Genomic DNA, 27,399 nt, shown 5'->3' with positions numbered 1-27,399 from the left:
TTATTTTGTGCGGTCATTTTTATTAAGTTTGGTGATAGTCTTTCAGAAGAAAACACAGCAAACTACAGTATAACACATTTATTTTTTTCCTAGAAATAAAAGTAAAATGTGATATTATTTGATGTAAATTACAAAGAACGGATCATTTGAGATTTGAAAACTACCAATAACCACATTCAAAATAATGAGTGCCAGCTCACTGTTTTTTTGTTTATTAATGGCCATCACTCAAAGCTCACGACATCTGCACATTTTCTTTGTCCACTGTTAATATCTTTCATACAACACTAACTCAGAGATGAAAAAATTTAAATGAAATTACCAACATAAAAAAAAAAAAAAAGAAAATGAACATTCATTGACTTTGGGCCCTTAACATGAAGAGATGCGATTCACATTGCCATTATGTACAACGGGTTGCATCGCCGGAAAATATTCCTCCTCCGAATATATGACAAGAAACGAAAAATGATGTACATCTTTCCTAGAGGAAAATTCCAAAAAACGTGCGTACATTACATGCACTCGCGCCTTTGCCCTAAGTCGTCCGTCGGACGAACCGTGCGCAACGATAAATTAAAAATCTCGTTGGTCGTCTCGAAATTCCGACTTACGGCAAAGGAGACGAAAAGACAAACTACGATTTTTATCTAGGACAGATTAATATACATTTCTTAATTATAAAAAAATTTGATCTTTGGAAATTAAACGAAAAAAAATCTACTGATTGATAGTGTAAATGTTCGTCGGGAGGAGGTGGCAACTGACTCTTGGCCAAAGTCCACAAAGGCTGATACATCATTAACTATTGGCCCCCATTTACGTTTAATATTTATTTCTGATTTTTCAATTGGTTGGACAACCAATCTAGACCTTCGTAGAGACCGTCACCACTAGTTGCACATGTAGCCTGAATGTACCAGTTACGGTTACGGAGGGAATGAAGGCCTAGCTTGTCTGTGATTTCGGCTGCATTCATTGCATTTGGCAAGTCCTAAAAAAATTTTAAATTTCATAAATACACACACATTTTTATCTGAATTTAGAAAATTACAATTATCCTTACAGATAAAAATGAAAAATTTTTAAGTTACCTGTTTGTTAGCAAAAATAAGGAGGACCGCATCCCTTAGTTCGTCTTCGGCGAGCATTCTCATCAATTCTTCTCGGGCTTCTCCTATACGTTCCCTGTCATTACTGTCGACGACAAAAATAAGACCTAGAGAGAAAAAATTAAGATGTGCCATTTTAAAATTTACACATTTTGTAACAAGACAATTACAAATACAGTATATTAATGAAAAATGAACAGTCTGAAATCTGAAATAAAATGCCCAAATCACAAATCAAATACCTTGTCTTTAGTTTAAGAATTAATTTCTTCACTATGTAAAGTAAAATAATCCAAATTTGTGACATTCTTACTATGAAAAAAAACATTTAAAGCAAGCATATTAAAATGATTTAAATCAAATCAGTTATATAATTTTGACCTAATTTCAAATGTTGCCATTCAAATACACTTTGCTTGTTAAATTTATCTCAAACTATCAATAAAAGTATTAAGCCATATCACATCTTTAAGGTTTAACTAGCAAAAAAGTGTGCGCAAATAATAAATTATTGTTCATAACATTAAACAGAAGTATTTCTTACTCATTTTGGTGTTTGTTTTCATTCCTAATGCTTTCAGGTTCCTGTAACCAGGGACTGCAAACTGGATAGGAAGCCTTACTGGGCCGTATCTGGCCTGCAAGCCAGATACAGCCCAGTAAGGCTTCCTATCTGGCAGCCTTGATTTCTTTTCTTAATTAAGTTAAAAATCAATATTCTAACATCTTGCAGGGATTAAAACAAAAAAAAACTCAGATGTCTAAGTACAGTAGAGCGTCGTTTATCCGAAAGAATTCTAGTCGGCCTAAAGTATAATTTTTATTTATTTGTTTTTATATTTTTCAATGTATTTATTTCGTTTNCAGTAGAGCGTCGTTTATCCGAAAGAATTCTAGTCGGCCTAAAGTATAATTTTTATTTATTTGTTTTTATATTTTTCAATGTATTTATTTCGTTTGTAAAACACAAAGAAATCATTTTTAACGATACAATAGCCACGATTATTATTTTTAAAAGTTTACGTTAGGCTTAACATCGACAAAATTCAACGCAAAGCGACATGCAACGGAGAAAAATTTCAACACGGGATAGGTTAATATATTTTTTCGTACATAACCGGTTATCCAAACAACCCCAGTCCCCAACTGATTCGGATAAACGACGCTCTACTGTATTTGAATTTTCATACAGGTCTAAGTTGTAAACACGAGGCAACAAAAAGGCCTTTATTAGAGCATTTTTGAAATTACAGTATCTTTCGGTTTACTGAATAATATTGAATACAGCCTATGTCTGATTCAAATCTATTTGACTAGCCTTTTGCTACATTTGAGTTTGAGACCATGTTGTAACCCATCAGACACAGTTCCAGTAAAACATCAAAAAATTACACATTCATCACAAAATTACACTTTCAAAAGTATACTGATTCACATTTAAACTCAATAAAAAAACAACACATTGTGATGACATCAGAATTTTAAATCTATAAAAATTATTGTTTAAAATAATTTGTAATCCTGTTTTCAATTAACCTGAAACAGACCTTGGATGAAGCCAAAAACGTTCGTTCAAGAAATTTAAGCATTACTGGAGATAAAGGTTTGTTGAGTGGGAATGTTTATTAACACCAGTAATCAGATTAGAAGGTATTGGTATAAAAAGGAATTGCAACAATTTTTAACCAACAACTGAAATTTATTCCTTTCCCTCAACAGTGTGTTCTTTTCCTTAGCCAGTTGTATTGGATTAGTTATCACCAAAACAATTGAAAATCAATAAAGTAATATAAACTGTTCAGATGAAAATTCATTAAACTAAACTAATGGTAAATGAACTAATGTGAAAGTTCCACAAACCATAACTGTAAAATCTATCACAATTATGGTTTGTGGAAACTATTCTGGGACTCAAATATAGACTCAACTGACTCGTTGAATCCATGATTAAGTACTATATAAAATCGGTTCCCATTTATTGAACTTTGACATTAATAATGTTTAAAATATATAGATTTCTTTTTTTGTTTGATGTTGAAATATTTTTGTCTAGTTTAGATACTTTATATATCAAGATTTCATACAAATCAATTAAAATTCACATCCTGTTCTGAATGCATCTTTAACAAATTTATTGTTTGTAACAATATCTTTTGCAACATTTAAATGAGCACAAAAACTACTAATACATGAAACAAGGTATAAAAAACTTTCTAAATTAGTTAATTTATTTTTAAATGAAATAGTATATTTTATAGTAGTTTTAGTTTATTTTACTCTACCCTGTTGAATTAAAATGCTTTTTCCACACTTATCATAGGTTCATCCAGGCTCACAACAGAGCAGCTAGGTTATGATGGACAGGAACAAAATTGCCCACAAAAAAATTCCCAGAAACTTGCTTATCCCAGACTCAATCCTGGGACCCCTAAGTGGTAGAATGATGCCTTAACAACCTCAGCCATCTGGCCTGTTGGGTTTACAACAGATTGCCTTGAAGACTTTAAACTTCTGATTTCTTTGGAATATTTTACTTTGCTTTTAAATCTTTATAAAGTAAACATAACATGCACACTCATTTTGCAAAGTGTTGTCAGATTTGTAAAAAATAATTTAACAATTTTGTGAATTGCAATGTAATTCTTGAAAACAGTCCAATTATCATAAAACTGTCTGTATTGCAAAGTATGAAGTCAGTTCAAAACTTCTGTTATTTAGGCAGTAATGTTAGTAGTTTAGACATGACAATAAATCTAAGCTAGCTGTACTTAGACTAAACCTGCTAGCTTTATATTATCTTTACTAATTATATTTTTTCTTCCTTACATATTTACTAATAATGCTTCAACAATCAATTTCTATTTACTGCTGTTAAAATATATTAACTCTGAGCTTTAGAGAGTATAGAGTGAGTAAAAAAAGTTAAGATATTCGAATACGTAAAACCAAAAAAACCCTAGTCAATTTATTTTCATTACTTAGAATAACAACTGAACTAAAAGACAGAACTGTTCCAAACTGGAAAAACAATGAATTTGTTCCAAGTACAGCTGTAACTATTCTCAAAATTGAAAACATTTCCTTACATAAATTCAGCAACAAAACATTTACTTATGTATTCTGCTAAGTATTTAACAATTGAATTGATGGTAGGGAATATTACTTACAAGGAGATCCTACAGCTTTGGGGAAACTGATTTTGATTATCTTTGGTGTAGAGATAGTACACCATTTGAGTGTACTACCTATAAAATACTAAAGTGCAATACTCAAATATAAATCAAGAAAAACAAACTTAAGTTTTTTAGCACTTTATACATAAATTATACATGCTTCCATTTGAGTGTCCTGTGGCTGAGTGGTAACGATCCTGACTTGTACACTTGAGTTACCAGGTTCGATTCTCACGTATACTTTTTTCTTGGTTCATAAATACTTATAATGTATTTATTTATTTACTCATTCATTTATTTATTATTATTTATTTATTTTAATTTCTACTATTCCAAGTCTAATATTTTTTTTTTACTTTAGTTGACAACAGCAGCGCATTCTTGACACTTGTGTCAACTTTCCCATCTAATTGTCATCACTAACAATGACTGATTTAATTCTCACTAGGAGCGTTTTTCTATTGGAGTTCTTTTTCACTCACTCTAACAGTTCGTTTCTGAATTTCAACACGTATAGACGTATTTGTGCAGTGAAATTTATTTTGAATAATTAAAAAAATGTCATCAAGAGAAGCAAGTTCTTCACGTTGTGACGAAAGAGTGAAATAACTCTTTATACCAACGGTTCCCAACCTTTTTCGGGTGGCGACCCCCTTTTTATAAAAGCCAAGTGACCCGCGACACCGATACAATTGAAAAAGGTATTTTTAATAAGGTAATTAAAAGAACAATGAAATTAGTTTTTTAGTATAATTTTATTTTAAATTATGTTTAATAATTAATTTAATGAGATGGCTGAAATTGCATGTATTATTAACCAGCCTCAAAATTCGCGGGTGAGATTTTTTTAACGTCAACCTCATGTCATTCTCAACATTTAATTTATTCCTCTCAAAACTCTCAACACATGTTTCAACCAACTGTGACAGAATAGCGTACCCAGATTACACTTATTTTAATTTTTTAAAAATATATGAAATTATTCAAACTTTAAGACACCATTAAAAATAAATATTGCATTATAGTGAAAATTTTGTTTTAGTTTACTGCATAAGTTGGCGACCCCACAGAAAACCCGTCGCGACCCATAGGTTGGGAACCTGTGCTTTATACAGTGATGTACCGAAGCAGCGGCTAAAAGTAGGAGTAGTGTATTATGAGAGTTTACTTTTCAAAAATAATTTAATTGCAACATTTATAAATTTTTTCCATTCAACACATCTAATATATTATTGTATTGAATATAATTCTGTGCCTATCAGCATAGCATTTTCAGATAGTGTATCAGATGTTATTGCAATTAAATTACACTCACATGGTATACTATCTCTACATCAAAGATCATCAAAATCCGTTTCCCCAAAGCCGTAGGGTCTCCTTGTTAGTAACAATTTTGCAAGATAAATGAAGTTATTTTAGTAATTTCCATGGTTCAAGCAACACGAATTTATCCACAAATTCTTTATCTGGAATTTTAGGCTTTTTTTTCAGTTCATATGTACTACCTTTTCTCCTAAAGCTTTGAAGAAACTATCATCCTACTAATTTTTGATAGAATGAGATACTCAAACCAAAGTTAATCAGCACTGTATTTATGAAGTTTACTGTAAGAAAATTTGGATATTTTACTTAAAAATTGAATCACTATAGTAAAACTTATTGCACTTATTACAACTCTCAGATATGATTTCTCCAACTTATTTTAGTGAGTTACTTACAGTACAAAATTATATGAAACATTTTATTCAGTATTTTTTTAATTCTGATGCTGTCAAATTCTAAAATAAGCACGAAAAAATTAACATTAATATATTACAGCAATAATTACAGAATCTTTAAAATGTCTTTTAAAACATTAATTATTAAGTTTCTAACCCTCCAAAATTAAGATAATAACTAATGAAAAACAATATTTTAGTGTAAGTGCAACTGTCAACTGCTAGCTATTTATTTATGGTATTTTAATGTTATAATATAATTAACATGTCTAAAATATATGTATCATTTAAGTCTTACAATATGTATGACTCAGATGAATTCTTCCTAACTGGTGAAAACTAACATGGTATTTTAACCAAAATGCATTTTAGATGGGTCAGAATACTCATGTTTAATAAATTAGTTTTATGAAAGTTTCAATGTGTGATAACCTCTTATATATAACTATTATATATAACTTATTATATCAACAATTAAAACTTTGCAACAAATATTTGGTTCAAACACAAGGCATTGATTTATGAATATATATCATACAATATGAAACTAAATCCAATTTATCAAAGTGCTTTTACATTTACATTATCTTCAGTTTAATTAGAAACAAATCAAGGAAATTTGAAAAAATATTTAAGTACAACTAAAGGAATTTAAAATTGTCAAAAGATGAATGGTATATATCAAAAAAGCATTGAAATAAATTGAATTTAGTTTTATTTGTGTTCAGGAAAAACTATTTCAGTCAAATTTTAAAATTCAGGAGCTTTTCAGGAAAAAAACTTACCGTATTTACTTGCATATAAGATGAGGTTTTTATTAATTTTTCACTGCTTCAATGACCTAGGTTGTCCTATACACACAAGTGAAGAATTCATTTTGTTTTTGCAATAATTTTTGTAAACTGTGTACAGTAATACCTCGACTTACTCAAACCCGGAGTTACACGATTTTCAAATCTCGTCGATTCGTCTTTTGTTTGAGTGCCACGCAACCTTGATTACTCACTCCCCCACACTATTTTTCAGCTTACAAGTTCGGATGTGTCGCGCGGAATCAACAAATAGCTACAATTTATTTTGTGTTGTTTATTTTTGTGTTTGTTATATCTAGAGACTCGAGAGACTCTACTATGTCATCCAAACGAAGTAGAACTAATTCTTCTGCATCAAACAAGAAAAGAAAAACTATCTTTGGAATGTAAAGTTAACATTGGGTATGTTCGTAAAGTCGAATGAGTTAAACAAGAATGACGTCATCATTATTCCTATTTCATTAGACTTTTCGAATGATTCGTTACTAACGCGTTTAACTCATTTCACTTTACTTATTAAAGACTTTGATACAAAAATGAAAATTTGTGAATTGGCAAAAAAGTTTGATCTACCGAAATTGTTGGTCAGAACAATTATAAAAGGCAAAGAAAAAAATTCTCAAAGCTGTGAAAAATGCTCAATCTTTAAATTCAAGCATCATTGGTAAATGTCACAGTATTATTGCTGAGATGGAAACAATGTTAAAATTATGGCGTAATAATCAAGTAAATGTGAAAAATTGTAAAATAATATAGGCCTAGTTTGTTATACATATGTATTATCTAAGATTTCATTAAACATTTTTTTCTAAATTATTGTTTTCTTTAGTCTCCGGCCCCAATTAAAAATTATTTGTATGTATTTATATGCGAAATTATACCCTGATTTACGCGAATTCGACTTATGTGGTTACCGCTCGGTCCCACCTATCGCGTAAGTTCGGGGTATTACTGTATTCGCACTTTTTACTGGATTCTCACCTTCTGGTGTTTAAAAACAAAAGTATTTTATCTGGGTTGTTTACTCCTGATAATACACAAGAACAATTCAAAGATGAATAGCAATAGGAAAAGCAAAGCTTTTGAGTCTAATTCCAAAATTACATGGGAACCCGATATAAGTTTTAATTCATTCCCACATAAAAACGGATGATTATTTGGAAATCAGAATTCAGAGAAACTCTAAGTGTAACTGACTAAGAGTGAATTCGACTGTTAAGAATTGGCAAAAAAAGGTTCCCAATAATTGTCCAGCTTTACATGAACAAATTATGTTGTCAATTTTACAAGATTTTTACTTGAAGTTTAAAATGCCAGTAATTTTTGTGGGACAGTGTGTGCATTTATGTGCATTTGATATTTTATTTGTGATTAAACAAAATAAAATTAGAATTGTATTTATAAATCTAATTTTCTTTATTTTGATCTTTAACGTCACACCTCATCCTATATGCGAGATAGTCTTATATCCAAGTAAATACAGTAATTTCTAATAAAATATTTAAAATAGAAATGAAACTCTTATTAAAATACAGAACAGTATATTAGAATGTTTCTGTTTTAATGCTAGACTTAGTTCAAATATAAAGATGGACTGTCTCTCGGGTTGTTAAGTAGGGTTTTTAATTTTATAAAAATTAAACTACCTTGAGTATTCTGGAAATAATGACGCCAGAGTGGCCTGATTTTATCTTGACCTCCAACATCCCAAACTGTGAAGCTGATGTTTTTGTATTCCACGGTTTCAACATTGAATCCTGAAAATTAAAAAATATTTCTCAATAGTAGTTATTACATTTGTTAGAAAATTCAAATGAAATTAAAAATAAAAAAGTGTCATGTTTAGACAATGTAATTTAATAAAAGTTTGAAAGTATTTAGATCATAATTAGTTACATCTAGAATTAAATGATTGCTTGGATATTTAAGTAAGTAGAAAAATTTCAACCAATTTCATAATCATATCCTTTAAGTAACACTTTAGATTAAGTAAATTTTAATACTTGAAGGGGAAAAAATATGGTGCTTTTGCAACTTTAGTTGTATCCATACTTGTTAATGTGCAAATTCATAACTTCAATGAATAATGGTATTTCTACAATCATTCCTCAAATAAGATATTCACCTTTTCAATAATATAATCCAATCCTACTAAATCCACTATTTGTAAACTCAAGTATAAGAAAAAAAAACTAGCTAACTTCTGACTACCATTATCAATTTCAGAGAGCTTTCACTGCACATCTAATAATTTAGGAGTTTTCTTTTATATTTAGTAACAAGTTTACTTTCTAATTACTTTTCTTCTCATTACACTATCTGTAAAGCATTTTAATTATAAACAAACACAATATAATTCTTTTTTTCTCAGACATTTCAAATGAATGAGAAGCAAGAAAATTCTAAAGGTACATCGCTAAGAAACACTTTCTGGTTAGCCATATTAAAATCAGTCGGTCACTTGTGACAAGATACTCATTACCAATTTCTTCTATTTTGTTGTAAACACTGTTTTGTGAATAAGAAATATCTTTTAGTTACCAGAAATTATATCTTATGGAACATTTGTGACTCTAATCCAAGGGTATTCACACTATACAATACTGGAATATATTGCTTTTATGTCTTTATAATTCTGAAATTTGAATTTGTTACATAATAAAAACTGAATGTGTCAAAAATTTATCTGTACAGAACAGAATTGTTTTGGTAAGTTTTTAACACTAACATTTACAGTATTAATCACACAATAGGCATATCAGATATTTTCATCCTGCAAATAGACTGTTCAGTGTTGTCTTTACAGTTTTATTATAAGTTAGCTTTATGAAAATTTTTAAACACCCTATACAAATTTTTTCCAATACGGAAAATATTTTACTGTATTTTGACATTAAAAAATTAATAAAAAAAAGTTTAAATTCGAAATGAATGTGTGCATGCTATTTATATGCTTGTGAAAATTACATCTCAAAATGGCATATTCCAATTTGGTAAATTGACATAGGATATGATGATTTACCATGCAAATTAAGCAAAAAACCAAACAAGTTAGATATTCTATTCAGAATTGAACAAATTTTGTACTTACCAATAGTGGGGATAGTTGTGACAATCTCTCCTAACTTCAATTTATACAAAATAGTGGTTTTTCCAGCCGCATCTAATCCAACCATAAGGATTCTCATTTCCTTTTTACCAAACAACCCTTTGAAGAGATTTGCAAATATGTTTCCCATTGTTGAACAAGCACAATTTAACAGTAAACCTAAAATATTTAAGTTTTAGTTAGTAGCTGAAATTCTAAAAATCACTTTTTTAAACAAAATATATCATGAATAAAAGATCAATTTGCTTAGAATAATAAGCATGTCATGTTTATCTCATCATTCAATTGTCAAAAGTAAATTACACAAATTACAATAATCATAATGAGCAAATTTCCAATTTCCAAGGAAGCTAATGTTTATTATGGCTGAAAAATAAGATATTATTCTACAAACGTTCTTCAAAGACAGTTTTTATTTGATTACAATCACCAACACAATTTTAACAAAAAATCCAATTAATTAATGGAACTAAAATGGCAAAGAGGAAAAAATTACAAATAATGATAACTTAAATAATGTGGCCGTGTGATGCAGTATGAAGCTAATTTACCTTAAGGATCAAAACAAAATTTAATTGGAAAAATACCTCCATAAAAAGTTTTAAAGTACAGAATTGAAACAATGTTAATCAAATAGAACACAAAACTTTAAAAACATTTTACTAAATATACACAAGTCTGAACTATTGTTAAATTTGTGTCAGAATACTGAATGTTACTGAATAGGTACTAGATTATTAAAGGCCAAGTAACTGATCTAAATTACATCCATTAAAAACGAGATTATGCTGGTTGACACCATTTTGCATCAGACAAGACTGGAAAACAGAACCTATCTATATTATGAGAAAGCATGAATCCAAATTAAATTGAAATCTAGACACCTAATAGCAGTTAATGAAATGGTCAAGCAAATCAGCAACAATATTTCAATAAATTTATATGGTAAACCTCTTGTTCGTGACCACTCTCGGAAAAAATAGTGTGGTCAAATGGGAAGTTGGCACAAAACAGATTATAAGCAGTTGGAAATTCTGCAATGTTGTACATTGAAATAAGATTATAAATAAAGACAAGAAGGTTGCTTAGAATATCTTAAATTTTGAATTAAGTAAACCAATCAATTTTGAATATCAAAATACTCACAAACAACTCTCAGAGGTACTGTTTGTATTCAAAGTAATGTAGCCTGACAAAAGCTTTTGAAAATGGTTAAACATTAGTTATTAATAAAGTACTTATGCTGGAATTTATGGTTGTTTACAGTTCTGTTAACAAATAAGTCCCCAAAAGTCACCAGTCATCCTAATTTTGTTACTATTAAAGAGAAGTTACATTTCATTAGTTAATAATGCTATTAAGATCATTAAAATCTTAATTTCTAATTTATTTTTAATGCTAATATTAAGCAATGTTAAGTTCTTAAATATCTGTGAATAGCAAGATAACTAAAAAAAGCAAAATTCCTAGATGAGAAATTTTTACTTTAATGACAAACTTCCAAATAGTCAATTACACAATAATTAGAGATCTGACTTGGTAACACAAAAAAGTAGCAAATTCAAAAATAATTCTTTACTGTTATCACACATTACAAAGAACTGGAAGAAAATGAACAAATAAGCGAGATATCCTCTAATTCCTTTACTGTTTTAATTTGCTATTCAGCCAATTTTTAATATAATAAATTTTATTATATAGCATTGTATTTAGTGTTATATAATACATTTGGTCTAATGACTGAAGAGGTTAAATTTGCATTTAAGTTGGCCACTACTGGGACCTACACAGCCAGTGCATTTTTTAGTGCACGCACACAAAATAGTGTAAAGATTGAGCATTTAAAGATCAAATAATTTTGGTTGTAATAATAATAATTTCATGAAATGTACCCATACTTTTAAAAATTTTTCCTACGTTTACACTTCCTTTTTCTCTTCACACTTTAAAGTTTCCTATATCTAGAAAGCTATCCTTAAAACATGGCACCATCATACTTAGGTTAGTAAAATTAGCACTATCAAAGAGCAAACCGTAAAAAAAATTCAATGTATCTAAAGCTTCATAATTAACAATAAAGTAACAAAGTAACACTGCAGAATTTATTCAAAGGAGTGTAGAGTCATGTCTAGTAAAAAAATGTGTTATCAAGAAAGCATCTCTAAACAGAAAAATGTAGCAATTGCTATCATATCTGCTCTAGTGATAATTAAATGTTCCAGAAAATTTGTGATTGAAAAATTAGATTACAAAGTTTCTAGCCTTACAAAATAGTAAAACATGAAGTTAACTCCCACAAAATAATAATTTATGACAATCTATCAAGAATTCAAAGCTTGCTTAATGGCAAAAATTAATTTAAAATGGTGACCCATACTTTTCATTCTGTAATTGCTCAAAAATACTCCTTTAATTTTCATTAATATTCAATAAGAATCAGAAGGATTCTTTTTACTAGGCAAACAAAAGATATCGTGAATTGAACAAACTATTATTACTACCAGTGTGTTCAGATGCTCAAGTTAAGACAATTATCTCAACTCTTATAGCCCTGATGTATAAAAATTAGTATCAACCAGTTAATATCCCTTTAGATACAAAAACCAAAAACTTAGAAAATTTTGCTTTTAATTGTAATAAGTTTTATATACTGAAAATTGTCCACTTATATAGTCTTCTTTCTGCAACAATGATCTGTGTTTTATGTAATCTGTCATACTTAATCTAATCTTAAATATATTAGAAATGTTTTGCATAAAGTATGAAAGATTAGATTACAAAAAACAATACCAGGGGGGAGGAAACGTAAGCAGAGAAGTTTTAGATACAGAAATAAAAATTAAACTTGAAAAGCAAAAATTTTCCTTCATAATTCCAATAGTTCAATTTGGTTTGGTTTTGTATCTAAAAATATTCATCCAGTACATTCCAACAATGAAGGTATGACCTTCTGACCTTGAACTATAGTTAGGCTGGTGAAAGATGTCGGTCATATCCCCACTTTCCTATTCATTGATGAAAATAGTGTCATCATTTCCAGTCTTCTACATTACAAAACAGGAGATAAAATGATAACTAGTTTTATTTAGTTTTACTATTTTCATTTATAGTTAATTTTAGCCTGGAATTATCCCAATTACATAAGGCTTCTCATGTATGTAAATAATTTTAACATAAGCTGAACAAAGTTTTAACTATCAAAAAATCAAAATTTTAGTGACTAAGTCAAATTTCTTCTTGTGTTCGGAAATTCAGACTAGCTTCACTACTAATTTGTTGCTATAAAAAAATTATGTCTCAATAATACAATAACTTCCAAGCAATCAAGTATTTTGCCTTACAAATTAACAGCAAGAACAAAAAAGTAATCAAAAATTCCTTGTAAGAAAGTTGAACATTGAAGTTCTTGGACTGAGAGAGAAACACAAACACATTCAAAAATTTCATATTTATATAAAAAGATCACACAAAAGAAAAAATTTACCAGAAACTGTTTATTCTCTAATGTGCCTGCATTCAACTATATAACTTCACTCAGTCTGAGAATCAGTTATCAGTCCTACTTGAGTAAGCTCAGTGTTAAACATTAAATTCTTAAATACACTTCCAACTATTTAATACTACACAGATAGGACCAGGCAAACTACATTTGCTACATCTCTGATTTCTTCCTCTAAACAATTTAAAATATACTTTATTTAACCCAGAATGGCATTTTATCAGAACCAAGTGAATCATCAAGTTGCTTTAAGTATTTTTTAAATGAATCAGGCATTCCTGTAGAATGCAAATGTATTTTTTTTTTACAGTTTTTTTTATCATCACTGCTATCGTTAACAACACATTGACACATACAGGTAACCCCCGTATAACACAGCGCTTCTATAGCATGGATTCACTCTAATATGGTTTGAGAAATTGGGAACATCCCCGTATAACACTGCTTTTATAGCACAGGTTCACTCTAACACAGTTCGGGAAATGGGTAAAACTCTCGTACAACATGAAATGTAATAAAGGGTGTATTCTTTTATACCTCCGCGTAACTCCACGCAAGCATTCTAATTGTTTTCGTGGCTACTTTGAATGCTCTTTCAACAAATAATCCATTTAATGGTTAAATTTTACAATTGGGACCCTTCTTTTGCCTCTAAAAGCTCATTTTAGAATTATAGATTCCACTATCAGGATACTATCAATAGTGCGGGCACCGCCATCTTTCTTTCACCATCGTTCCTAAATGACTACAAACAGCAGCGCACTCCCGTTGCAGAGTGACCGCTATTAACGAACGCACCCAAAAACTGTTACCAGTTAATGATGCTCATGCTGAGATCATCATATAGGATGAATAATCCTTGGTAAAATATTTACTTAAATAAGTATTTTACCTATGAAAAAAATGAATAATAAATCCGATTTAAATAAGGATTTAACAGCATGTTTTTTAATTTTTGGAACGTAACCCTCCTTTTCGCACTAGTTCTTTGTTTTTTTATAACACAGATTCGCGTAACACAGCAATTTTTTGAAACGTAACTCCCATGTTATATGGGGGTTACCTGTACAATGTTGTCCATTTACAATTATAGTAAAGTATTTAAAATCACTAGATTTAATCTCGGTCATCTAAAAATGTAGTATTCCATACAAGTCTTCACAAAAATTAAGTTAGCTAACAATGTATTCAAATATAAATTTCTAAAAAGAAACAATAGTAATTAAAATAACGAAGAAACTTTCATAAAAAGACATTAAATACAAAAAGTATTTAACGCCTTTTTGTGAAAGTTTCTTCATTATTTTAGTAAAAAGATCGGAGTGATAGAATTTGATTAACTTACAATAGTAATTAGTGATATGTAAAGATCATGGAGAGAAATCAAAGTAAGATCTTGCATTATAGGAGGCTCCTACAATTTAAGATAGGAGGTTGATGCTCCATTAGGAGCTTGATATAAAATATGTAATAAAAAACAGGAGTCTGAATGTTCTTTTACCAATTAACACCTCTAGCAACAAATTTGCTTTCTACAGACTCAACAGACCCAGTATATATTCAGAATCAGGAAATAAAAATGATTTTATGTACCATTTATCAATTATTTCACACTTAAAAATTTGACCTTTCAAAATTTAGAAATTATTTTTCATGAACACGGTAAACTTAACACACAGTAGCCCTTATGCAACTAAAATTTTATTAAAAAGTACCATTCTTTCAAAAATTAAAATTCTATCCTTCCAATTCAATTATTTGAATTTTATCATATGATTTTTGTTAAACATTTCAAGTGTAACAAGACCACTCACTCATTTTTAGAAGTAGCATTAGCATTGATAAAGAAAAAAAACACACATTTCTCTTTACAGCATGTTTGATTAGTACATGCATAAAATTAAGTAAATGAAATATAACAATGCAGTTGTAAAGTTATGTATGTATATATATATTACCTAAACTTTAAACTGATAATTCTCATGGAAACAGATTAAATTTTGATAACTGCTTAGTCACAACACTTGAATGCTGCCACAATTTAGAAATTATTAGTTGATGAATACATCAATGCTTGCATATTTTTACAAAAACATAACAGTTCAAAAACTGCACCCTTGTTAGCAACTATATACATTAAATACAGCAGAGTATCAATTAACTAAAATAATTGGGGTGGTACACTCAATCACACTTCGTATAGAGAAAATAAAGACACCTTAAATAAAGTAAAAATATTAATATATTTTTTAAAAATCATTCTTTTAAAAAAAACTTAAATAGATTAAGTACTTCAAAAGGTTGATACAAAAGACAACTGTCATTTTTTAGCTATAACTGCATTTTATCAGAGACAAAACTACTAAGGATTACAATGGTTGGCTTTTATTACATTACAATGCATTTTGGATGCAAAAAGTTTGTTACACATGCACCCCTCTTCAGGTAATACATAACTACAATACGGAAATGTGGAGTGCTGTATGCTTTAGCAAGAGAGGTTAGTTCGGTATAATATAAATCATTTGAATGTAATTTGTAATAATTTTGTAACAACTATGTTTCCTTATTGTAGTTATGTATTACCTGAATAGGGGTGCATGTGTAACAAACTTTTTGCACCCAAAATGCATTGTAATGTAACAAAAGCTAACCATTGTAATCCTTAATTAATAGTTGTGTGTCTGATAAAATGCAGTTATAGCTAAAAAACAACAGTTGTCTTATGTATCAACCTTTTGAAGTTTTTTTAAAAGATTGATTTTAAAAAATATACACTGTATTTTCTGGCGTATAAGACGACTTTTTAACCCAGGAAAATCTTCTCAAAAGTCAGGGGTCATCTTATACGCCTGGTGGTGTTTTATAGGGCGGGTGCTAGTCAGCCTGGATGCCCAGGGTTATGGATAGAGATAGAGCAGCACTGTGACCAGAAAAACAAACATCTTTTATCCGTCTGGCCCACCCTTGTATATATCCTATTATAATACCTCTTTATGAGCTGGGGTAGTCTTATACAGCGAGTATATCCCAAACTCTATATTTTAACTGTAAAAATTGGGGGTCATCTTATACGCCAGAAAGTATAGTATATATATAATTTTTAAATCAATTTTTATTTTAAATCAAATTATGGTTAAGTTTTTTTTTATATATATCTGTTACTTATATAAAAATATTAATTTTAGCGAAATATCAGAAAAATGCTAAGGCATAAAAATTTAATGCATAACAATTTTTAATAAAACCTAATTTTTATTTCTAACAAGCACTAGTCTTTCACTGTAATATACAACAAAGAAGAACAATATACAAAGAAGCTGAATTCTAAATTTAAAAAAATACATAACCATAAAATTAACGAGCACTTGATAGTGGGACTACAAAATATGAACAACAATTGTTAAGAATTTCATAATTTCTGGAATGAAGACACTGAAGTCTATTTTGGTTAACTGCTTTTTCAGATAATTGAGCCATTCACTTGCCAAATCGATTAACTCCACAAAATGAAAAGTATGAAAATTAAACAAGAGTGATACACCACCAGGGTAAAGTAAACAACAAACGTACCGTTATGATAGAATTCTGAATGGTGTTCCAATCTGACTAATTTGAATCACATTCGATTAACAGTCATTAGTAACCTGAAGAACTTCCAAGTTCGAAAACATTCGTAACGATCTGTTTTTTCTGAGAAGCACACTGGTAACAAGATCCCAGGTACATTTGTTGTTTAATATGAACATTAAAAGGAATTTTTAAAAATATCATCAAACTTTAAATTTAAATAAACATTATAGAATGTATTATTACAGGTATAGCTTTTATCTATCAACATATAAAATAACAACAATTATTCCAAGGATATGCTATTTTTACAATTTTTTGCTTACTAAGGGAGTTAATCGAATATGCCTGTGATTGGCTCAATTGATGATGCAGTACAAAATTAAAATATTGAAACAAGTGAAACTCACAAGGAAATCCTGTTTAAAAGTTAAATTTTGAACAAAAAATAACTTAAACAAAAAATAATTTTTTTATTGATATTAAAGTTATTTGGAGTTTATTTTATTATTATTACTGGACAAAGGAAATTAGTCATAAAAACAATAAATCATATTTATTTATTTTTACATTTAATTTGCATAATTGGGTAAGTTCATAAAACACTTGCAATCAAATTACAGGTGTGTTAATGAGTATAGGAGAAGTTAACAGATTTCTACATAACTACTATATTTTTAAACTCTGTAATGTAGTTGGGAAATGATGTGAAGTGAATAAAAGAGAATTGCACTTTGAAATATGGTCAGCATTGATGGNAAACTTCTTTGCCAATTCACAAATTTTCATTTTTGTATCGAAGTCTTTAATAATCGGTACGTTCGTAAAGTCAAACGAGTTAAACGCGTTAGTAACGAATCGTTTGAAAAGTCTAACAAAATAGGAATAATGATGACATCATTCTCGTTTAACTCGTTTGACTTTACGAACATACCCAATGTTAACTTTACATTCCAAAGATAAAGTTTTTCTTTTCTTGTTTGATGCAGAAGAATTAGTTCTACTTCATTTGGATGGCATAGTAGAGTCTCTCAAGTCTCCGTAGATATAACAAACAGAAATAAATAACACAAAATAAATTGTAGCTGTGTGTCGATTCCACGCAACACATCCAAACATGTAAGCTGAACAATAGTGTGGGGGATTGAGTAATCAAGGGTTGCGTGGCGCTCAAACAAAAGACGAATCGATGAGATTTGAAAATCATGTAACTCCGGGTTCGCGTAAGTCGGGGTAGCATAAGTCGAGGTATTACTGTATTGTATTTGTTTTAGTCACTTTTCTTTTGATCCTCAACAAATTTTAATATCCTTATATAATCTGTTCCATCATATTTTACAAAAATGTTTGCAAAGGATAAAACATTTCTCTCAAATAATGTTTTATTAAGAATTATTTTCAATCTAATAGAATTTAAAGCCATATTTCAAAAGGCAATTATATTTTCAAGTATAGAAAGTAGAAGGGAAATATGTTCAAATCTCTCCATTTACAAAGAGATCTTAATTTAGCCAATGTTCTGCAAAGTTTTAAAACAGATTTACAAGATATATATAGTGCTGGTGTTGGTTTTGTGCATTGTGTGTTTATACAATCCCAGTAGAAGGGAAATAATTTGATGACACTGAATCAGAACAAATCGTTTACAAAGGTCTTACACAGATACAATGCTGTTACAAACTTTGATCTAAGTTTTTCAAATTTCCATTTATGTAAAACTATACAAAGATGGACAAAAAAAAATTTATCTAAAAGTTATTTGAAAGTTTTAAAATTTAAGCTAATGTTGATTTTTTGACATTTTAGAATAAATTCAGTCTAAAGTCAGGAATATTTACTACAGTAAGTCAATTGATATTGGCATAAGCTGGAACTAGACAGTAACTAGACACAAAATACCTTATGTAATTTTCCAGCAAATGACTCTTAATCAGTTTTGGCTTATTAATAAAGCCACCTTCAGGTTTTTTGAAACGAGATTCAGTTTGGAACAATATTTAAAATTTCATAAATTTTAGAACAATTTTACATTTATGTTATTTTAGAATGATATTACATTTTCTTTAAGAAATAAATGGTGTTAAGTTACAAATAAAATAAAATATAAATTTATAATTATGCTAAAAAAATGTACAATTAATAATAAAAGCAAAAACAAAATCATTTGAAGTGCTATGACGACATGTTTTGCCACCCTTTGTTTCTAAGCAGGTTATCAAATAGTGATCTCCACGCATAGGATAGCAATTCACTGTCTCTGCTGTTAATGCAATGTGCTATTAAATGTAGATTTAAATATTTTCAATATTTCTGCTATTCTTAGGTTGCATTTGTCGCATTTATTCATTAAAGCATTCATCAACTAAATGCAATTAATTCTTAGTAACAAAATTCCACAAAATTACAATACTGAAAATGAAAATAATGAAATCAAAATGTGAATATAGACAAAATCAAACTTAAAATAAGTAATGGAGTAATATTCTAAAATTAACAACTTAGGAAGTATTTGTTATAATGTGCATGCATACATTATATATATATAGATATCACTTGGAATATGCTAATTATTAAAACAATGGTTTTATTATTGCAATAAAATATTAACAGGTACTTTTATTGCAGATATAATTGAATCATAAAAAAAAACAAGTTATTACAAATCATTAGGATACTAGAAAAAATAATGAAATTTATTAGTTACATCTTAAATACTGAACTTTCATTAGTGCAGATAAAATTCTCAAAGTTTAATGTGAAATTACATTATTTTAGATAAATTATTACAAAACGACAAGTTCATGAACTGTCTCATCAAATCATTGTTATATCATAAAATATAACAATGATTTATAAAATATAACTGATATATTTAAACTAGGAAACAAAAAAAAAAACAGTATGAGAATAATCAACCTCTAGTAAAAGTACTTCAAAACTTAAGATCTGCTATAAAGACTAAGAACACGCTTCCAGCTTAAAAATTGGGAAATTTCTTATTTTATATATATACTGTAATATATATAAAATACAGGTATTAGAGAATATATATAAAATAGAGGTAAAATTTTTAAGAACTATATATATATATATATAGAGTTTTAAGAGCAGTGTGTGTATATATATATATACATACACTGCTCTGAAAAATAAACCCTAGGTTGTAAAGCATAGAAGATATGTTGAAGTACTACATGGTTAGTTAAACTCCTTAACACTAAACTACTAACAATTTCACTTATTCAATTTATCTGAAGTTGGAAAGAACTTTTTATTCAAAGGTTTACAAAAACATTTTTTTTTTTAAATAAAATTATGAATAGTCAAATACTGAACATGGAAAAGTTACAATTCAGTTCATAAGTCAAGAGCTTATCAACTGAAAAGCAATTAGAAAAACTGATTCAAACTCACCATCTCTAAGGATGGGAACACACATGCATAAAATTCAGCTTAAAATCTAGTATAAAACAGAAAACGTAAAAATTTTTCTGAAATTTTGGCTGAAACAGAACTTAGAGTAGAGCATGTCTCTACTTTTTACGCCGAAAAATTTTTACACCAAAATTCCTCCAATAAAGAGAAGTCTTTTCTATGATATCAAAGTAGACACGTGGTTTTTATTCTAACAATGACGGCAATGAGGGTTAACCCTACAATTATGACAGTCTCCAAAAAACGAAAAATAAATGAAATAGAGTTTATTGAATCCATTCAACCACATCAGTGTCATGTATAAAGACACTGTATTTAAATAACATTTATGGATGGCTATAGGTGCAAAATTTCAAACAGATCTAGTAGAATTGATATTAGGCCTAGTATTTTGATCACACGTTCTTTATTTGAATTCAGAATACAAGTCAATTAATTTAAATTTTCTATATTATAGCAGAGGAAGTGGAGAAAAAAATGGAAGGTACAAAGGGATAGATATATGAGAGAAAAAAAATTAATAAAATGTAGCACTGCTAGTGGCAGTGGCGTTCCTTATTTGGCCAGAATTTTTACATATGTGTTCTGGCATAAAGCCTGGACTCCACATTACCTGAAAACAAACTCAGAAACAGAACTGAAACAGAGTTTTCGTTTCAGTTATGTTTTTGTTTTAACTTGACTCCACTAGAAATGCACCATCTGTTGATCAGTTCTGTAATTGTCGTAGAGTCAAACATGGACGACACTACGGATTTTGTCATGATTTCTCTGCATTTATTAACAATGAAATTGTTAATAATCTTTGAATTATTTACATTTTTTGTCGTACAGACAACTCTATTTTCTAACTTCTTCGATGAAGAATTCCAAATCTATTTGTTTCCTCAGTTTTTGCTACACTTTCTGCCATTACGACAATCAAACTACAGGTGACTACGTGTCACAAATCCTTGCATTTTTATTGGTTGCAGTACGACAGAAGCGCAGAACGAAAACGGAAAAGTTAAATAATTTTTAACTCTGCTTTCAGTTTTGTTTCTGTCCAACTGAACGTTACAAAACTGAAAGTTTCGTCAGTTTGGCTTTCAGTTTTACGATTATGTCACGGATTCGGTAATGTGGAGTCCAGGCTTAAAGGCGTAAAACAGAAACTGAACTGAAAGTTGATTTAGTTTTCTGCCACACAATTTTACGCATGCATGTTCCTGGCCTAACAACCAGTTTTCCTAACCAGAAGATAATAGTCTAGATCTTTATTCTACAACGGCACTGAAGAAGACAAATGACAATGTAATAATGAAAAATAGAAGATAAATTAGATTAACCACAATAACAGTAATTACTTCAAATGTTGTATTTGTAAACAATAAATATAGTCAATAAATGGCTTTGATAGTTTGGAACGTATGCATTTTTCAATTTTTATCCCACATCTGTAACCACGGGTTATGCTGACCCTGAAAAATTGCTGGGATATGCATGTTTTAAAAATAAACCCAAAGATTTAATGAGGAAATTCATGACTGTCATTACATAGCATAAGCTTCAGCAATTCCAAAGAATCACTAAAATGCAGTGAAAACACATCCATATCTAATTTGTGGTTGTGACCTACTAAAACAGGATTCTCTAAATACTTTAATTTAAAAATGTTTTTGTAATTTTAAAATCAATTGATGTGCAGAATCATGAAATATTCAAGAATCCTAAGATAGTACTAATGATACATATTACGTGATTAAATGACCAATTATGACAAAAGTAAAACACTTTAAACTTTCACTTTATTAATATAATACAAAAAAAATTAATGTGCTGCTGAATGTTTTGAAAGTAATTCTATCTTATGATAAATGAAACTTAGAAAACCTGAACTAACATTTTAATAAAAACACCTGCAACTATAATTCCAAAAAGTCACAAATCTTGGCACCAGTAGTTTGAAATTTCATTTTACCGAAAAACCTATTCTTAAAAACAACTGTTTAGTTTTAAAGTGTGTATATTCATTACACATTTTATCAAAAATGATAAATTTAAATTCACTCTAATACAGTAGAGCATCGATTATCCGATCCCCGATCAACAGTCACATCAGTTAACTGACCGCATTCTAGTCGGCAAATTCAAATGTCTGCTAGTGACATGGCACTACAATATTTGGCTGTCTTGGCTACTTTATTATTATTTTTGTGTGTTTTAGCCAGTATTTAAACGAGGCTTAATTTTCTAATTTTTAACGATACAATAGCGACGAGTATTATTTTAAAAAAATTTTCGTTAGTCTTAACATCGATGAAAATTCAATGCAAAGTAGGTTAATAGCGATATACTATACTAATAATGTATTTTTTTCATATTTTTCGATTATCCGTTTTTTCAGTTATCCAACCAACCTCGGTCAAGTTGGATAATCGATGCTCTACTGTATTTGAAACTAAACAATCTAAATGTCAAACCAAAGCTAAAGTTTCCTCTTAATTTTTGAAATGTGAAAACAGACTTCAAAATTAATATAAAAATTTAGGTTTGTTGCAACATAAAATCATTTAAATCTTTCATAAATTATTAGTTTTTATTAGAAAAACTAAATTAGTTGCATCTATCAGCAGTAAATTATATTTTCACATCATAATTCTAGTTTATACACTAAAAATACTATGTAGTAGAATATATGTCATCTAACAAAATGAAAAACATCTGTCAGCATTTAACGTTTTCTAGCCATGATGCAATCCAAAGAATATAGCCTATAATTTTTTTTATATTTACATATATTTTCAACTTATTTTAAGCAACAGTTCTACAGACCTTACCTGTATTTCTAAAATTAGAAATTCTATAGCCTTTAAGATATATCATCAGACTTACTGATTGTAAATATAATTACATTTATTAAAAGCAACACCTAGTACATGTAGAAATATAAATTATTACATACTAAATTATTGAATTATTTTTATCATACAATTTCCTTCCTTTGTTATCTGTGAACAGTTTAATGTTAGATCTTGATTTCCTTTAAAATGTAATGTTTGAGTTGTTTATGCAAGTAAATATAAATGTCATGTCTCAAAATATTTAAGAAAAAAAAGTCACTTTTAATGCATAATTCAAATATTTTGCAATAATTATAAAACATAATTTTGAGCATATTCTCTCAATTTTGCATTGATTATATGTATCGTAATCATTGAAGTTGGGAAAGTGATGTGCTTCCATTTGTTATTTGCGCACAATTGTTTCAAAGCATTACAAGATGATTACAGTTTATGATCATTCAGAAAGGGTATTAGTTCCCTTTTTTACTGCAGAGCACAAATACTTTTTCCTTTTTATGCACTTAAATTGGTTATTTAGTATATTTTACTATTTATAAATGTTATTAATAAAAATGAATAATTCTTAATTTTTTGATATTTGATATTTAAATATCATGCAGAACCTTAGAATATAGAACGACTTTACAAATATAATGCTTTTCTTTTGTAAACTATGGAATTGATAGATCATATTCCAAGTGATTATTCCAAATTTTCTATCATATTCTTAAATTGTGTGTTCTTTGTATACTTTTATGTGCAATAAAATAGTTTTACATTAATGCACATTTTAAGAACACTTTCTATGAAAACCATTACTTTTGAAGCCCTTTCTTCAAAGAAAATCTACACCTCCACTTCAAGTATAGTACTAATACAGTGAGGCCAAGATTCCACTAGCATAAAAACGGGCATAAAAACCCCTCACCGTAAAAGCTTTTAATCACATGACCATGATATTTTACGCCGGAGCAGGTCGTAAAAGCGAGTTGAACAGTTTTCAACTTTCGATGCGAATACAGCCGTAAAATGGTACCATCCACCAATCAAAAGTCAGTGAAATCTAGGTCATTGTGACATGGTGCAAAAATGGCAGAAAGCAAGCTTTTGTGTATGTTTCCTCATGGCTACTCTAGAATAGATCTGGAAAGATTTATCAAAAACATCCGAAAGTATTCATGTATCTATGGCAAGAAGTATCCCAATTATAATAATGGATGCCTAAAACATGCAATATGGACGGCCAAAGGAAAATCATCCTTCAATTTAGAAAAGTATATAATGAAAAAAGCTAAGCTTATAAGTGCTGTATATTATCTTAATTAATAATATGATAATAAAAGTTAATATATATGAAAGTAAAGATATTATTTTTACTACATTTGTAATTATAGTACAGAAAAAACTCAGACTATAATCATTGTCTTTATAACTTCAATAGTACCGTCGCCGTAAAAACTTCGCTAGCAGGACCTCCACTGCAATCCAGACACAAACGCAAATAGGTCGCGTGATTAAAAGTTTTTACAGCAAAGGTTTTTATGCCCATTTTTACATAAGTGGAGTCTTGGCCTGACTTTACTGCATTCCAATATAAAATAATTTACAAGTAGCTTGTTAAAAAATTTTGTCAGGCACCAAACATGCAAATATATATTTACTAGGGGAGAAAAAATAATTTTTTTTGAACTGAAAGATCAATTTAGATAAACAATTCTTTTCTAATATACATTACACATGAATACACGTAAAGGTTAATTACTAGCTGAAATATATGCTTTTATCTGTAGCCATGTGTACAGGAAACTTAAAACAATTGAATAAATACCTTTCCCTCAATATTTAATGAATTATTCAGCTATATAAAGATTTTATAAAATTAGATAGCAGAATGTCAATTTGTTTGAAAACCTTTAATGTATTTAAAAAATTGTCATTTAATCATCCACTTAATGTGGAGTAACAGGAGGAATTAAATCTTGTTGGATTAAATTGTACAAATTTCATTACCAAAGGCAAATGGACCTTCAAAAACAAAACTATTGTACAACTATTGTAAAAGTATAGATTATTTCTGTTGTTCACAGATCATAAATCAACTGTTACAAACAGAAAAACAATCAATGTTTGTATAAATAATGGTTGTGTCAACAACAACAAATGACCAATTCTTTAGTATGTCCAATTCTATTCTCCTGCCATAATATTGAAAACAATTTACGAGAGATTGCTTGAGCTACTTGAAATGGTATAGAATTAGATGGCAATCATATTATAACCAGTAATGTAACAAAATTTGACTTCTGGAATATTTATAAGATCACCTAAGAAACCTCCTTTTACACTGTCAATTGATAAAAAGTGCAGTTACTGGAAATTTGTTAAGTCTAACAATAATTTTAGTAGTATTAACATTAAAACAAAATCCGAACAACTTTTACAAATTAATTCTTAAATTACATTTCTTGAGTTTGAAAATTTTTAAGTAGACTGTACTGTACATATTAACACCAATAAAGCAGCAAGTTTTTTTAACCGAATAAATTAGATGCCCAATTATCCAATTACTCTTTAATATGAAAATGATTGGTCTGGTAAATTTATTAACAACTAATTGTCCAAGCCGGAACTGAGATAAAACAAACTAAACACCACGAAAACTTTTCCAGCAAACAACTTACTGAGAAATACAAATGTTTTCAATCTATTTAGACAACTGCATCGAGTCTAGTCACCAAATTCAAAATTTTTTGAGATTACAGAATGGAATACTTTAAGCATTCCATAATGTCTAGAACATTTGTAAAAACAAATTCACTCGTTTAACACAAAAATTGTATTTCATTAAAACATAACCTTCTACAATAACGAGGCAACAAATTTATGAAAATTTTTTTGCGACGCGAGTTTATTAGACTAAATTGCAGCAAAAACTAAATATAAAGTGAATGAGTATAGCAAACAAAGTTAAAAAGAATTTTACCCCTGCAAAATTCTTGAATAATTCACTTCTAGTGGTCACCACACACACACACACATTCACTTTATTAGGTACAGAAGAGGAAGGTTTGGTTTTATACAGCAATGCAACACCTTCCAATGGGACTTTCTACAGAAAACGGTTCCCATTCGTGTGTCAGACAGGCAAATGGGCCAGTTTCAGAAACTCCACGCATCCATCAGCGAAGATTAAGCATACAACCAACCGCCAGCATTCAACTTACGCTGGCTCACCGGAACGAAGATCACGACGTAGCCCAAAATTAATCACAACTCGTGCTTAATATTACATCACCCAGAACTTAAATTAGCATGTTTTAAGAAACAAAACAACTTATATAATTTGAAACAAACTCTGTACATTCACCTGATAACCTAAGTCATTTTTATATAATATTTTTGGAGTTATTTTTGCATTGCTGAAAAGGAAGTAACAGTAAATGAGACAGAGAGCCATTTAAATGGATACAAACACAAAGTAAACCGAACAACACTGAAAATTTGACGTAAAGCGAGACAGAATTAAGTAAATTAACAATAACATTCGATAAACAAGACGAAGATGAGGTTAAAACAGTCAATTTGGAGCGAATAAAGAGTGAAAATCGCAACGCCATAACTCGCATCGCTGCAACGGACGAGTGAACGTTAACGGTAAATAATTCTTACCTGATATTAAATTAACGCAGTTACAACGGTCAAAAATCGCTTAAACGACGAGACGAAAGGTAGAGAAATCGCGAAATTGAAAAGCAATGCCAAATATGGCGACGGTTAAGGTGGACGAACTTGCGATAAAAAAAAAAAAAAAACACCGGGGACGAAACTTCGAGTAAGGAAAAACAAATAAAAATTCCGCCGTTTAACCGGGATAAACTAATTATAAATAACGCGTAATTCGTCTATTTTTATACGATAAGTTCGGGGAGACCGAAAGAATCGAATAGAATAACAAACTCACCGAATCTTCGCAAGTGGACTGACTTGGCAAGATGGCGACGAGATTTAAAAGAACTGCACCAAACGACCAGGTTGCCACGTAGACTTAACTACGCACGTGACACTACGTCAACAATGATAATCTTGTGTGATTCACCTATTATTATCAAACGTAAACTATTACGTATTTCAAATTTCGTATTAAAA

The 27,399-nt window shown here is 29.3% G+C and overlaps 1 protein-coding gene across 1 annotated transcript; it reads right to left on the bottom strand.

Annotated features, from left to right (window-relative positions):
• Positions 1–63: 63 nt before the first annotated feature.
• On the bottom strand, positions 64–27,359 carry LOC111636283 (ADP-ribosylation factor 1). Its single transcript, XM_023381494.1, has 5 exons — positions 27,215–27,359; positions 9,907–10,083; positions 8,462–8,572; positions 1,095–1,219; positions 64–994 (listed from the first exon to the last, which is right to left on the bottom strand). Exons 2-5 carry the CDS (start codon positions 10,052–10,054, stop codon positions 833–835), a joined length of 546 nt encoding a protein of 181 aa, XP_023237262.1. The 5' UTR covers positions 10,055–10,083; positions 27,215–27,359; the 3' UTR covers positions 64–832.
• Between the last annotated feature and the right edge of the window lie 40 nt (positions 27,360–27,399).

Source organism: Centruroides sculpturatus, unplaced genomic scaffold (assembly GCF_000671375.1).
Source record: "Centruroides sculpturatus isolate CEXI.00-Female unplaced genomic scaffold, Cexi_2.0 scaffold984, whole genome shotgun sequence".
In the NCBI taxonomy this organism is placed as follows: Eukaryota; Metazoa; Arthropoda; class Arachnida; order Scorpiones; family Buthidae; genus Centruroides; species Centruroides sculpturatus.
This window is presented reverse-complemented; position numbering and strand designations above follow the sequence as displayed.

Bases quoted from the DNA above. Each gene is read 5' to 3' on its own strand.
- LOC111636283 (XM_023381494.1), bottom strand. From the start codon at position 10,054: ATGGGAAACATATTTGCAAATCTCTTCAAAGGGTTGTTTGGTAAAAAG. The intron at 8,573-9,906 runs GTAAGTACAAAA...TTTAATTTTCAG, and splicing joins CACAACTATCCCCACTATTG to GATTCAATGTTGAAACCGTG. The intron at 1,220-8,461 runs GTAGTTTAATTT...TTTTCTCTCTAG, and splicing joins TTATTTCCAGAATACTCAAG to GTCTTATTTTTGTCGTCGAC.